This window comes from Numenius arquata, chromosome 3 (assembly GCF_964106895.1).
Source record: "Numenius arquata chromosome 3, bNumArq3.hap1.1, whole genome shotgun sequence".
In the NCBI taxonomy this organism is placed as follows: Eukaryota; Metazoa; Chordata; class Aves; order Charadriiformes; family Scolopacidae; genus Numenius; species Numenius arquata.
The window spans coordinates 60,622,566-60,637,997 of NC_133578.1; the positions used below are offsets into that span (position 1 = coordinate 60,622,566).

General features: G+C 33.0%; 1 protein-coding gene across 3 annotated transcripts in view; it reads right to left on the reverse strand.

Moving 5' to 3' along the window:
- Nucleotides 1-15,432, reverse strand: part of CSMD3 (CUB and Sushi multiple domains 3) — a 654,503-nt gene that overhangs the window by 107,350 nt on the left and 531,721 nt on the right. For 2 of the 3 annotated variants that reach the window (XM_074145166.1, XM_074145165.1), the window contains 5 exons: nucleotides 9,235-9,348; nucleotides 8,487-8,582; nucleotides 7,385-7,588; nucleotides 4,410-4,534; nucleotides 322-418 (listed from right to left, as the gene is read on the reverse strand). In XM_074145166.1, coding sequence (XP_074001267.1) covers nucleotides 322-418; nucleotides 4,410-4,534; nucleotides 7,385-7,588; nucleotides 8,487-8,582; nucleotides 9,235-9,348 — 636 coding nt within the window. The remainder of the gene's footprint in view (nucleotides 1-321; nucleotides 419-4,409; nucleotides 4,535-7,384; nucleotides 7,589-8,486; nucleotides 8,583-9,234; nucleotides 9,349-15,432) is intronic. The other variant, XM_074145167.1, reaches the window with a different exon arrangement.

The window sequence follows — 15,432 nt, forward strand, 5'->3', positions numbered from 1 at the left end:
AAAATAAGAATGAAGAATGCATCCTTTACTCATGAACAATTTAAAGAAGCATCTCTTTTAGAGGTCTGTATCTCTGGACCATGCTATAAAAGCAGGCAAAAAAAGAGATTAACAGATATCTAGTTTGGGAGTTATTTAATTTCTAACATTTTCTAACTTTATGAAAGTCTGCTAAGAGGTGACAGATTAAAAGAATGAATACTACCTGCTGTTAATTATAGGAGAAAAAAATATGCACATGCACACATACACACAAAAGAACTAGAAAGGGCTGTGTGGTTACAATAAAGAGTCGAATTGGTGAAACACTTCTCAAGTCACCTGAATAACTTCCAAGCCTTGGAGCATTGTTGTCAGCACCATCATAAAAGTCTAAGGAATCCCAGTTGTGTTCTGTGGCAAAACTCACCACTTGAACCTATGAAGAAAAATGTGAGGTAAAAAATGTAAACTTCTTCCCCTCTGTATTCAAGAACAGAGATGACTGTAAATTGTAGTCTCACTTTCAATTGTGAAAAGCTGTGTCTTGCTCTCATTGTCAAAGAGAATGGAAAATCATCATTAAGGGAATAAAATTGCCTTGCAACATTTTTTTTTTATTTAATTGCCAATTCAGACTTCTAAATCCCGTGACCCTGAGTGACAACCACATATTACCCCTGACCAGAGTCACACAACTGAAAAACATCTGGGTATAGAATATGATTCCTTTGTTTGGAGGCCATTGAGAGGAAGACAAAACATGGTAGCATCAATTACTGCGGTTTCTTTGTGATTCTCTCTAGTTTATCCAGGGCTAAAACCAGTTCCACAGTGATGCACTCTGCATCATCTGGCTTGCCATGTTCAATTCTGCTTCCAGGTAAGAGCAACTTCCTGTGTTTGGTTACCTTCATCATCAACTCATCTCCTGAGGAGAAGCACTCACTAGCATGCTACAAGCAAAAGGTAGATTATTCACTTCATTCCTTCCAGAGGTGACAACATCCTTCCACTTATAAGGAGGTACAAAGCAGTAATCAGACAGACTACAAGAGGGAGGATATATCTGTTCCCCACAAAGTAAAGAAATGCAGGCTTCCTGTTCCTGTCTTGGAGGAGAGAGGTTCTTGGATTTTTTTGTTTCAGTGAAATAAGTACTTAATGAAAAGCTTTTAAAGAAGCACAGATGAAACCCCAACCACTCTCAAAAAGTGGTACCTTAACCACTAAGTTAGAGTGTTATGTTTTTTTTTACTGTTCTTCTGCCTCACTTGTTCTTCCTTTTCTCCAAAATGGAATAACTTCAACAGAAGAAATATGTGCTGGTCCCAGTACCACTAGGTAATGAAGTTTGGGGGTTTTTGTGAAATGTATGACTGTATCGCCTTCTAGGTAAAAGGAATGTTCAGTTTGGTTACCAGTTTCTTGGACGGGGGCCTTAATCACTGCACTTTTTGTAGGAATTAGCCAGATACTACAGCCAAATGATGATTTTTTTATTTTTTTTTAAAGTGAAGCAATGGAGAGGCCCTGAATGTTAGCATGTTTTAGATACTTGGAGGAGGCCCAAGGGATCCGGTCTCTCAGAAAACTTTAAGACCTGTCTGTTTATTTTTTGGTTCACAAGGGATTTAGGTGAAATTTATTGGTGTTGTCTCAGTTAGGAATATTTCTGAAGACATACAGAATTGGAAGTGCAGGCACCCAGGAAACCATCAGACCAAATTTCAAATTATCTAATGGTTTTTTTACGTGTTTTTGTGGCCAGATTTCTGATGACTACAGTTTTTATATTTATCATAAACCACCTAATTTAAAAAATCTATTTTAGTGCAACTGATGCTAGTTGCCCTACCTTCCCCATGTAGTCAGTAAATAGATGGACATACCTTCAGGCAGTGATTCAGAGCTGGAATCTATATTAGATGTTTTGAATTACCTACTCAAGATGCCTTTCTGTCCTAACTTTATAAGGAATCATGGTAGGTTAATTTCATGATATAAGGTATTTAAGCTAGGTGCCTGAAGGCAGGTTTTTAGTCCACACTCTTCATATTTACCTAAATCTACTTTAAAACGTCTGCTTTTTGATTTGATATGAGACAGCACAGCATTTACATCTTACCACACTGTTTCAACAAATTCAACAACGTAGTCATACCCATTGATAGCTGTTATACCTAGACAGTTTAAAATTCCATCTACACATTTAACAGAGGAATATACATTGGTGATATATTCTTTTAATTTCCTTTAAAGCTGGGAAAGTGTCTTGGTTACTTTGAGGGAATAAATATTGGTCAGGAAAAATGTCCAGATATTTTATGTATTTACATAAACACAAAAGCATTAACTGTCACATTATCTTGAATATCTGCATTTGCATGCATTCTCAGGTTGGACAAAAACAGTCAGCCAAGTTTTCAAATGTTGCCTAAAGTAGCTGTTTGGTTTTTGTTTTGTTTTGGTTTTGGTTGGTTTTTTTGTTGTTGTTGTTTGTTTGTTTGTTTTTTTCCCACAGTAATAATTATATTTTTATGTATGTATATTCAGGTTTTTTTCTTTTCTATGAATTGAAAAAAAAATACAATTCTGATGCCATTTTTTTTTATGTCATTAGTAGATATAAAACTAAGCTGAGTTCTGAAAAATAACTCAGTAAAAATGGTATGATGACTTCTGATGAGTACTCTGTCTTGTTCATCCTGTATCAGCTGTACTCAGTTTACTCTCTCAGGGATTTATCTTCCTGAGACCTAGCCCTCAAAATCAGACAGGATTCAAAGTACCAAGCATGAATATCACACTTCATTACTGTCCTGCTTCAGTAACAATATTAAACATTCAAGAGATCTAATTACAATCATACAGGTATGCCCATGAAACTGGCCTGTTGTCATTACATTTATATAAGTATAAATTATTAACGTATTCAGTAACTGATAACAGAAAGAAAGGATGTTATTTGCAAGCTCAGCAAAAAACTTCAGGAGAACTAGAAAAAAAGCAAATAGTAAATATATTTTTTCTTCTTATGACTCTGGAGCAAAAGAGTATCATGCAGATTAGATACCTAACTGGAAATCAAAGTCAGTAATTTTGTCTCTTAATGCAGTCTGCGATAAGAGATAAACACTTCCAAAAAGCATCAGTGACCAACTAAGTCAGGATGACAATTAATGCCTAATTTAAATCCTCTGAACTATTCACCTACTGTTTAACTTGCATTACTGATTGTATAAGAAATGCACAGAACAAAGCGTCCTTAGTCAACTGTTTAAATCAAGTAGTGTTCCTCAAAATCAAGCTCAAAACTGATTTATGTTATTAAATACTATTGATAATGAAAATTGGTGTCTTTGAAAATTGAACTCATAAATGTTATTATGTATGGACTTAGGTTGTATCTATGATGATTTAGTTGTTCTTCCATAACGTTTTTACATTTTTCTGAAGTATTTTTAGTTATTTAAAACAAAAAATAGATTTTTCCAAATGCTTATAAAATAACAAAGTATAAACTCCTACTATTTTTAAAATTTTCCTTGACACAGTAAAATACCTTAAAAGCTCTGAGATGTAATTAATTAAAAAGAGAGCTTTCATAAACCATCCACAATGGTTTTCCTGATTTTCATTATTAAATCTTTGCATACAGAAACTGAGCTTTTTATTTATTCATTTTCTACAGTAGCTATATTTTCAACAATGTTTGGACATAGAAAACTTGCTATCCTGGTTTCTTGATAAGAGTTTTGCTAGGAAATTGATCAGATGATACTGAAAAGTCCTAATTTAATAAACACAAATGCCTTTCCAATAACCAATTTCTGTCAGTTTCTTTAGTGAATTAGAAAAAGTGAGATATACAAGACTTAGCTTAATGGATACTTTTCTACTAAGTGTTCCATGAAGTTTTTAATCTAAATGTTCTGACAATATTTTAAAGGATCCATTCCTGTGACATCTTGAAACATACTAAAGTGTCTTTATGTCACAGTGAACTTCCATATCTATAAAGTAAATAACAGTTTCTAGGAAAACATGTATAACTTGTCCACAAAAGAAACCCACATAATTTCACTCTGTAAGAGAAGACTTATCCATTTTTGAGAGAAGAGAAAAATATAACAGGAAAGCCTCTCTATTTCCTCTGGCTTACAAGGAATCACTGACCTATTGAAATAACACATTTTAAGGTATTGGTGATTTTCTTCTAAGTAAAAAGTTTCAAGTGTATCTTTTAAGATTTTTGTAAATATTATAACTTTTAAAAGCTGCATAAATAAAAAGATGTGCAATAAATTCCATTGTGAGAATCGTTAGTGAGATAGAAAAATGTATTAATAAATGACCTTTCTATGCTTTTGCAACAGGAAAAACAGTTTTAAACATGATGATAACAAGCAAATAGCAAGTATACTTACTTGAATCCCAGCTCCCTCTGGTACTGTGATCTTCCACACACAATTCAGATTGTTGTCATAAGGCTCAGGGTAACCAGGAGACAAAATGGTCCCTTTGCGCTTTGTTAAAACTCCACCACAGGGCACTGAAAGGAAATGCACAAGGCACAAATAGAAGTATGAAGCTTCAGAAGTGAGAAAAGTTATTATAAAAGTTTACACAATGTTCAACATACTATGGTTGAAAACTTTTGTAAATTTATGCTACATTAAAAAATTTATAATTGCCTCCGGAAAATAAAATCTTGTATCTCAGAAACCATATTTTAAATGACCAAAAAAGAATAGGGGAAAATTAGAATTATGTCAGTTTTCTACCTGACAGAATCATGCTCATATTCCCCTTATTTATTTGGCCTTTAACAAAGTGAAATCCATTCCACTGCTTCATAGAAATCTTACAAAAATAAAGCGTCATTTTTAGGGGTTGAGAATGAAGTTTGAACAGCTATGTATTGTGTTAGTATAAAAATTAAAAACTAAAAAAAAGCAAAATATTGCTACTTTGTTGTTATCTAAATAATTAATAGCACCAGTTTCAACTCCTTGACTGCTTTCTTTGCTTGTGTGAGTTATCCCATTACAGACTATGGATCTATCACATTAGTAAAGAAATTGCTAAGTGCCTGCAAGGCTGCACTCATCATATCTGTGCCCACGGATTAATAAAAGTCTTATGCATGAAATTGGATGGAGGCATTTGGTACCATAAAGCTTCTCTTCTGAATGTTCAACTGGAATGTATCCTGTCTAGATCATCAGATGCTCTAACAGGGACAAAGAGCTTAATCTAGATACTGATATTCTGTTGGTATTTAAGAAGTTGAAGGAAAAGATTGATGAGATGGTTTATCAAAACCATTAGAAGTTAATGTATCACTTCTGTGCAACACTACTAAGTTCTAAATTGATTTCATTACGTACAAATATGAGGAGTTAGAAAGTATGTAGGAGAATGTAACTTATCTTAATAATGAATACTGTAGCCACATTTTATGTTGTATATAATTGATAGAATCTGTTGGGAACTACATGGATAAACTAAAGGTCAGTGTCACTTAAAGTGTTTAAATAATTACTCATAAAAGGACGAACAGACAGAATGATTGATGTCTGCTATCTGTAAGGAAATATTCAAGCATTCACTAGAGTTAAGGCAATTTAATATGGTCATGTCTACCACTTCAATTATTAACTGATTTAGTTCGATGCAATTTTCACCTCATATATATTTTATCACTTTTATTGGCACAGTGATTTTCACACATAAGGTGGCCTGTAGCCCTTTCTCAGTTCAACTTGCCTAGAGACAGATAGCTCTCTCTTTCACAGACTAAATAATGTATAAAAATATCAGTAATATACTGTGATCAATGGCCAAAACAATGATTTCAACACTATTAAGTTGTTATATCTGAAAAACAAATGAACTACATTTCAAGGGAGTAGATATTACAATTCTACTGATTTAACCATAGTCACTGAGAATAAATGAAGTATAGTTATATACTTCAGCTTCTTATTGATACGTAAATTGTGTTTCCATTTCTATCCCTGAAACAGTCTAAATAAACATTATTTGTGTATAATGGCAGATTAATCATATTTTATTACTATTACTCCAGTGGTACTTAGTCTTGATCTCTATCAGGATTTTTGTATTTTGGAGAAAATACTTTATTTTACTGAAAATCACTTAGACTCTACCATGCACCATCAGATATTAGCACAGAAGATTCAAAATCAACCTAATGAAAAAATATTATCTATTTTCTTTTGCACCACTAACCTAAAACTCTGCATATAGAACCATAGAATTGCCTTTTGGAAGGGACCTTTCAGATCATTGAGTCCAACCATCATATGTACTATGTACATACATATGTACAAGCATATGTACTTCTTAATGCTGGAGTCAATATCATAATGCAGTTTTGGCATGGGTTAGGATCACTTTTTATAAGAAATCTGTTCTGTGTCAAGAAAAATAAAGTAACTTTATCTCATACGTATATTTACTATTTTGGTTGGGAATGGAGTTCCTCAGATGTCTTCATCCTCAAAATGAATAGTTTTCAGTGTATTCAATTTGCACAAAATGAATGTGTAATGCAGTTAGCACTGCAACAGATGTTACAGGTGGAAAAGTTTGATGGCATTGCAAAAACATCTGTGCAAACGATTACCATTTTAAATTCATTTTTAAACAAATGATTTTTTTCATATAAAAAACCAAGACAAACTCTAATAAAACATAGTATGCAAATGTATTGTATTTGCCCTTGACATAAAAGTGGAAAAATGTACCATTAGAATTTTATCTCTTTACTGTGGGGCTTTTCAGCACAATCACCAGATTTCCAGTTGGTGCAAATCAGCTTTATAAATGTCAATGGATGCACATTAATTTAAGAATTTAATTTTGAGAATTTAATCTTGTATGATTAGAACCATACAAAGTATGTTTTCTGATCTGAAAAATTACTGCTTTTTTTTTTCCTGAAAAGCAATGAAATATTAGCATAACTCTTTCTAAATCTTTAATATGGTAATGTTCCTTCTAATAGCTTGCAATGTCTTGTTAAGAGATCTGCAAGGTGAGATCATACTAGTCTTGCAAGCACTCAGGGCACAAACTGCTATTTCTGAGTCCTGATTAAGGGACAGCCAGGGACTGTCACTAATGTTAACATAAAAGAAGCTAACATATGATATAATTTATAGCAGCAGAGTATGCTCATGAAACTCGTGAAATGTCACAGCAAGGTTAGAATAGAAAGGGGAATAAAATCTTAACCTTGAATGAAGAAGAAAGTGAACAAAAGTAAGCAAGAATAAAATACTGTAGAGATGACAAAGAAGGAACACATTCCGCTGGAGAGAATGGTCTAAACTTTAGGCAGTAATAATTGTATCAAAAAACCATAAGAACTCACCAACACATGTAGGGAGTGAATCATTCCACTGTGCCAGTGCATTTGGTACTGTATCACATCTAATTGCTGTTGACCCATGGAGAATATAGCCTGGATTGCACTCAAAAAGAACCAATGACCCAACTGCAAATTCATTTCCAATCCTTTTTCCAAATCTCGGTTCGGGCACAGAGCTACACTGTGTTGCACTTGTTCTTGGAACAGCTGCAAACATACAAACAATTGTGGATTCTTAATTTTAGATTTCGCAGAGGAATACAGATTTTGACTGGAAGTAACATTTGTTATTTGCCAGTTAAGAACATTTTCATAATCCCCAAATGAATCTTCACAATACGGATTGCATACTTTTGATGTCTGAGTTACTATTTGTAAGAACATAGCACTGATATCCTCACCAAGATTAAAAGCAACGCATAAAATCCACATTGAAACCTTTCTAAAATGGCACTGGAAAAACTACTACGATGAAATATTCAGCTAATACATGGATTCAAAATAACAATTCTGTGTCAGGTAGATATTTACATTTATTCCTGTGGATTTCTAAATGTGTATTCTGACTGTCAGATCAGGATTTACATTTAATGAAAGAATGAATTGCATTTGCAAGTATTGATGTATAACCATTTCTGTGTATTACCCATAAAAAGGCAAATAACGTAACCCCGTAAGAAGGATCTTAATAACAGCAAGATCACTGATTCAGCCACAGGTAATAACACTTAGAGTTATTCATATTTAAGTTGAGAAATAAACCAGCCAGATGGATCTAACATTAGTCAATCAGATTAGCAAACAGAAACAGCTGCTTTATATAACTGTCTTCTCAAATTTGGTACCTCTCTTACGCTTCTTAAATATTTGATTTAAGCTTTAAAATACAGATGAAAGAACGGTCCTAAACATTTTTCAAACCTTGCAGAAATAGTGAAACTTGTTGTATTGTTAACAGGCTATTACTTTCCTCTACATTCTCAGTCTATTCCTCTCTGATGATTTACAATTTGTGATGAAGGAGGTCCCTTCCGGCCTGGACCAATCTATGAATCTATGAATCTATGAAAAGAATAAATGTACACATTTTTCCATGTTGTCTCACCTTGATAAACAAAATGAAATCCTTTAGCTGTTATTGGTCCAACTGAAGTAAATCTAACCGAGATCTGGTTACCTGAGCTCAATGGAAGGGATTCACCTACTCAAACAAAGCAAATACAAAGCTATCATAAGCACTTTTTACTAAAGAAGCATTCAAAATACCTGTCAATATCTTTTCAGCTAGAAATAACCCTCCCAAAACCCCGTTCTGCTTCAAGAAACTTTGCAAGATACAGATTATTTCAATATTTTATGTTGGCAGTATTACATTGTTCTAAAAAAGGGGGACGAAAGCTCATCTCAGTTATTAGGAATATTTGTTATTCCCTTCCTTCACCAAAAAAACCCTCAAACCCAATAATTTAACTGAGTCAATTTTAAATTTAAAATTTTAACAATTTTACTTTGCTAAAAAATATACGCTGCTTTCCCTTTTAAATATATAATACTCATTTCAAATTGATCACTAGATAAAAGTGATAAAGGCACAGAATGAGAAGCCCAAAACACCCACTATAATAGCTAAATATCAGAAGAAAAAAAGTAGATTCAATTTTTCTCCCATTTATTCATTAACATTAAGAGTTTTGAGTGATTAGCTTTTAGTTTAAAATCCCAATTTCATATATTTGCCTGAATTGTATGTAAGAAACTATGACAATAATTTTTTTCTTTTTTTTCTGCCTACACTGTCTTTGTAGGTTCATAAAAAATAAATAACAGTTTAATGACAATTTATTAAAGGATACCTGAATGAGATCCTGAGAGAGAGGATAATAAAGATGACTGCAGAGTCGGGCCATCATATACTTCAACTACATCATGGAGTGATGTCTGGAAAAATACAAACTGGCCAAAAACCACTGACCAAACAGAAAGCAGAAAAAGCAAGAGGTACCAATGGTTTAAAAAAAAAAAAAAAAAAAAAAAAAAAAAAAAAAAAAAAGTGTTACTTATTGATTGATTTCTCTGATCACTTAATCAACTGTCAAGGTGTTTAAAGTGTTTTTTCATACCATTACAGCAGTAAATGAATAAAAATGTAATTCTATATTTATAAACGAGGCAATGGAGGTACATAAACCATAAACATACTTGTTGAAAGATTCTAGTAATGAGGAAAAAAAAACATTTTTCTGCTGTTGAATATACTTTCAAATTCTCTGCTCTCCCCTACCCAACACACATCTGAATTCTGAGTGCAGTATACTCCTTTGTAATTCTAGGCATATTGCTATATACTGTATTTTATTAATTAAATTTGTTGATAAGCCTCTGTAAGTTTTACTTACTTACCTTGGCATGTTTCATTTTTCTTAAAAACATTAACATTCAGTGCATATTTGCCTTTGTGAAATAAATGAGCGAGTCATTCAAAGCAAGAAACACTTTTCAGAATACATATACTGAATCACAAAAATTCTATTTTTTAAAGTCATACTAGTAGAGCAACTCCATTAATGTTAATTTTATACTGTTCAAAGTTCTGTGCAGCACATTCACATCACAGGTGTTTGCACTTTCAATACAAGTAAACAGTGAAAAGAAAAAATAATTGTTTGAATTAATTCTGTCCTTAGTACCTACAAAGCATTTACATCCTGATTTTATCACCATTACTAGCAATGGAGAGGGGAAAATGGCCCAAGGAGTATAGAAGTAAAAAGGTGGAAGTAGTTAGGTACTGTAACACCTACAAAGAGAGACAGAAACAGTTCTAGTTCATTATCCAGGTTAGACATTTTGGGAAAAATGTTCCAATGTGTTGCTACTAGATTATATTTGTTTGCCAGTATATTTGTATAGAATCTTTGTCTGGCATATTTTGTTGTAAAGGATGAAGTAGGCACCTACAATTCTTCCAATTTATACACCCTTAAATCTTTAAAAACAGCATATTAAAAATGTGAATTCTTCAAATTTTTGACTACTTTCTACACACCCTCCCCCCCCTCCCAATTTAGCTATTGTTCCTGAACTTGGAAGCAGTAAAAATTAATTCTAACCGTATAAGCCTCTTGGGTGCGCTGCAGACTAGACGTCAAAATAAGACTAGTGATGGGTTTATGTGTAAACCACTAGAAAAGGTATTTTACTGACAGGACTAAGAGTAGAGAACTACTTATCCTCAACAGATAATTATTAACAAGAGTGACTGAACAACTTAAACTTAATGGAATTGATAAAAAAAGAAATGATGTTATAAAAAACAATCAGATATAGAAAGAAAGACAAAACATGAAATAACTGAAAATTAAAAGATGTTAAAGATGTCAAAAGGTAAAAGTAATACATACACAGACCCATAATACACATAATTAAATAGTTTTTCTATAGGTACTGAAGATATAGATTGCCCTTACACAATTTTCCCAATGTATAAAGGTATGACTATACAACACAAACATACAGAAGCCCTGAAATGTAATGGAATTGTATTTCTATATCATCATATGTATATCACAAGTTTACTATTATTAGCAAATTAAATATACTCAAATAAGGTTACATTTAATATCAATAGTCAACATTAAAGTAGTGGAGATTTTCCATACCACACACAGATTTGCCAGCTAACTGTACTTGGATATGGCAAATTAATGTGAATTTATACTACTGCACAGTGTATCTGACATGCACAACTGTCTAGTTCTTAATCTCTTAATCTGTGGAAAAAGCCTTTATTGAACTATATGCCTTTCATTGTAATCTATTGGTGTTCTATTCGTAGTGTCAGATACTGGTCTCTCAGGTGGAGTCCTCAATTTCCTGGCAGGACATCCAGAAGATTAGGGAGAATAAGGAAGAATAAAGGATTCTCTCTGCAAACAAGGGAAAGGTTAGGAAGGGCAAAAAGAGTTGTGATTCTTAAAGGTCTCGGGTGTTGTTTTCCTCCCCTTCATGAAGGCAAAGAAAATACCTGCCTCAGAGACACAAAAAGCAGGAGTGCACAGATCTAGGTCTAAGCTGTAAACCATATGTTGCTGTTCTTCCTTTGTTCTTCTTCTGTAAATAAAGCATTGACTGAAAACATGCTGGCCTGTCCTCTTTCTTGTTACTGTATTCCTGCCTTCCCAGACTAGGAAGGGAAGGAGGAGATGGGAAATGCTACATCTTCTCATGTTTAAGAAAATAAACTGTTTTTCTGGATGCATGAAAAGACAATAAGAATATGTTTGGGGAAAGGAGATGGGGCAGTTAGAAACACTAGAACCTCAGAATGAGGAATTCAAGTGAAATTGCGCGGAAAAAGATACATGCATATTTCCCCAGAAATGGGCATAATTCCATATAAAATGGGAGAAGAATGCGACTCAGGCCTTTTCCCAGAGCTGGAAGAGGAATGAACTCTCCTAATTAATACATTTCTTGCTTGGTCCTAAAATCAGTGAAGTTAATTACATTACATAAATTATCATTCGCCTCCAGGCTTTAAACCTCAATCTCCCTTTCTGCTTCTCCCTTTCTGCAGCTCACATCCATCTCTCCTCACCTGACTCACTATGCATACATGTGAAACCCTTGCTGGATCTGCAACGCACAATGGTAAAGGAAAAAAAGTCAATACAGTATATTTCATTTTAAATACTACGTATATTATATTAGCAACAATAATAAATAATACTAATACGTTGCATCTGCGATATAATACAGAATCCTGAAAGAAACACCACACCATACCACCTCCTTTTCTCTATATTGGTTTGTTTCAATTTGACTAAACTGAAATTCAAGCATCTATTATTTGTTTAAACAGATAACATTGGTTTATTTACTCTTACAGACAAAAAACTGTCTTACTATTTTAATTACCTTTAAAGCTCTTAAGATTGATTGTATACCTAAAATGTTGAATGTAGCTCACTTTGCCTAAGCTACCTAAAAGTTAGATAGTTTTTGGGGGCTTATTTCTTGAAATTTTTCCTGAAGCAGAATGACTCATGTTCTGCAGGGGCCTACCTTTCTCCATTAACTAGAGTGGGAACCTAGACAACTAGTGTAAACTAGATATTCAATTTTTAGGTGACTGAAAAAAGCTTAGATGAACTTCATCTATAGTCTTTTGACCTTACAGACACAATTTATTCTTCTTGTCTTACAAAGCAGTTTTTTAAAAACTTGACTATACACTGAAGACCTGAAATTATATTCCACTAAATATTAAATAAATAAATGTGTGCTAAATAAACAAATGTGGGTTTATCCATGCACAAGCTGACATGTTACAACATGTCATGTGTCCAGCACCAGAAAACATTAGTTTCCTCCAGAGTATACTGGTTTGTGTTGTGTTTTTTTAAAGAAGGAAATAAGGACATATGTTGTAAAAAGGACAAGGGCAGAGCTCAAGAAAAGGGTATGTTCGTTTTTCATCTAACATCAATATCAAAGTATTCCATTGTATACTGACAGGCAATTTGCCTTTAATGACAGTTATTATGCCCAATTTTCTCTTGTGTGCTTTCGAAAGTGAAAGAATAAGATGTCTCCAAAATCTGCTTTAAAATATATAAAATCAATGACCCATTCAAATACTAACAATTTACACGGGGTTTTCCTCCAATTAATGAGATTCACCAATTATAATGAACAGTAAGCATTCAATACAAAAGAAGTTGATATATCAGTAAAACAAGAAGCGTTAAACTATGACAAGCTCCTAGCGCTACAAGTTTCTAGTGCGTTAACTGGGATGAAGCAGGGGTGCTACTAGTCAGCGAAGAACTTCCCAAATGGTTTACTAATGCTTGCTTAGTTGTGTCCTATTGTTCTGCTTACGTATGTACTTATCACATACAGATCACATTCAGCTGTCACTTACAGAAAAGTTGTTGGATATATTTTTATCCAATCTTACAGCATGTAATGTGTAAAACAGTAACAGTTAATGAAAAAGCACTTCACAAATATTAGCTATTTTGGTATTCTGTTTAATATGGAGAACATTTGCTATACTTCCAGTCAGAAAACTGACTGTATTTATGCTGAATAAGAAGTGGTAATACTCAACATCGAAAACTATCAAACATCACAGACTGGACTGTTCAACACCAACATGCATGCTCTTTAACTTACTTTCATTTCATTCCTATAAAATAGGAAGAATGCTTAGAAAAACAGAGAGAATAACAATACGGGCAAAAGAGTGAAAACAAAGCACTTGTGAAAGATAGTGAAAAGTATAAGAAAAATAGATGTACAGAAGAAAAATAAAAGATACAAACCAAGATACAAACATATACACTAAACAGGAAAAAAATAAAACTACTACATATATGATGAAGATGACATTTTTTTCTAATAACTGGAGCATGCTGCCAAACTTTTGAATTCTTTATGGCATAACTTATTTACATTTAGATCATAACATTACATTTAAAAAGAAAAAGGCCTCTATTCCTTTGACATTTGCTTAAGGCTTACTATTTTTTTTCTTTATTTATTTTTTGGAAGAATGTCAGTCTCAAAGCTTTGAGTGAAAAATATACTTTTTCCTATCAAATATGCCAATGGTATTTCTAAACCAGGGAAAGGAGGTTGAAATGATAATACAGAACAATTTGTAGAAAATTTTTCAAAAATAGAGATAGATGGCTATAAGCAATAACCATACTTTATTCAATAGGTTGAGAGTGAGTGAGCAGACCCAGAGCACTGATTAGAGTGACAATAAGAAATCTAAAATTGATTTAATCTGAAGAAAAGTTGCATGGAAAAGTTTACTGTTATGTACTATATTGTTTGAAAGAAAAGTACACCATGGTTTCACAACATCCTATTGAAACACTTTTATCATTAGATGTGCAGTCATTTTCCTGTATTATTTCAGTCCTACACAGTCTTTCTTAACAACTAAAATAGGTCTTCGGTCACTTGCAATGGTTTTTAATTAGGTATTTTTCTGGCATCTAATACAATACACCTTAAATCTATGATCATGCCTCCCAGATCCATTAGTAATTAATGCTGTAGTCCTAACTAAAACAAGAATAATGAGAGAATTGTGTTTCAGATCTGCCTTGCACATGCTGTGTTTTCCAAGGTTGTTTTACCAAACCAATAGGCAAAGCTCGAGAGCTTAAACATCCATGACACCAGATAAATTGTTGCTACTCATACTAAGTGATTCTGCAAGATGACCCTTATCTAGCATGGCTTTAACTTTATAACTACTTGGGCCATAATCACTACGATACGTTATCAGTTAGAAAGCTTTTATCCCCTATTTCAATGGAGTCACATGACATGACATTTCTATGCAATCATGTAGGACACAAGTTAGATTCTTTATCTTAAGGAAATGATGCATATGTTAACTATAAAAAGAACCTTATTTCACAATTTCCAAAAAGCAGTCAACAAGGTATTTCAGCAATTGCTGTTAAAAAGAAAAAAATGTACATGGTTTAGGAAATTTAGGAAAACAACAGTAGGCATAAATAGTTTTTTTCATGCATAGAGCTGTGCAGGGATGTGTGTCAGGAATTATGATTTTCTATATATTTTAAATTATTTTTAAAAGATGTAAGTAAAAGTTACAAAATACCTTGATGGCATTAAGTTTTCCAAGAAGTAAAAGTAAGAACTAACCATAAAGTTACAGAAAGACATTATGGTAATTAATGACTAGTGATAAAATATTAGATGAAACTTAGTGTAAAGTAACGCACATGAGGAAAAAACAAACGTACTTTATATTCACAATGATGGGCTTTGAATTAGCTATTAACCACTCTGGACTGAGGGAACAAAATGTTAGCAGTTATCAAAAAAAAGAGCAGAGAACAACAAGCAATTATAATACAAATGTGAAAATCCAGGGTGCAAGGGACAGACTCATAAAACATAAGTGAAATTAGAAAATATACAGAGAGGGATGAGCAGGATAACAGCAATTATGTAATGGTCTCTTTTGTGTCATAAATAGATTTGAATTCTTCATTCTG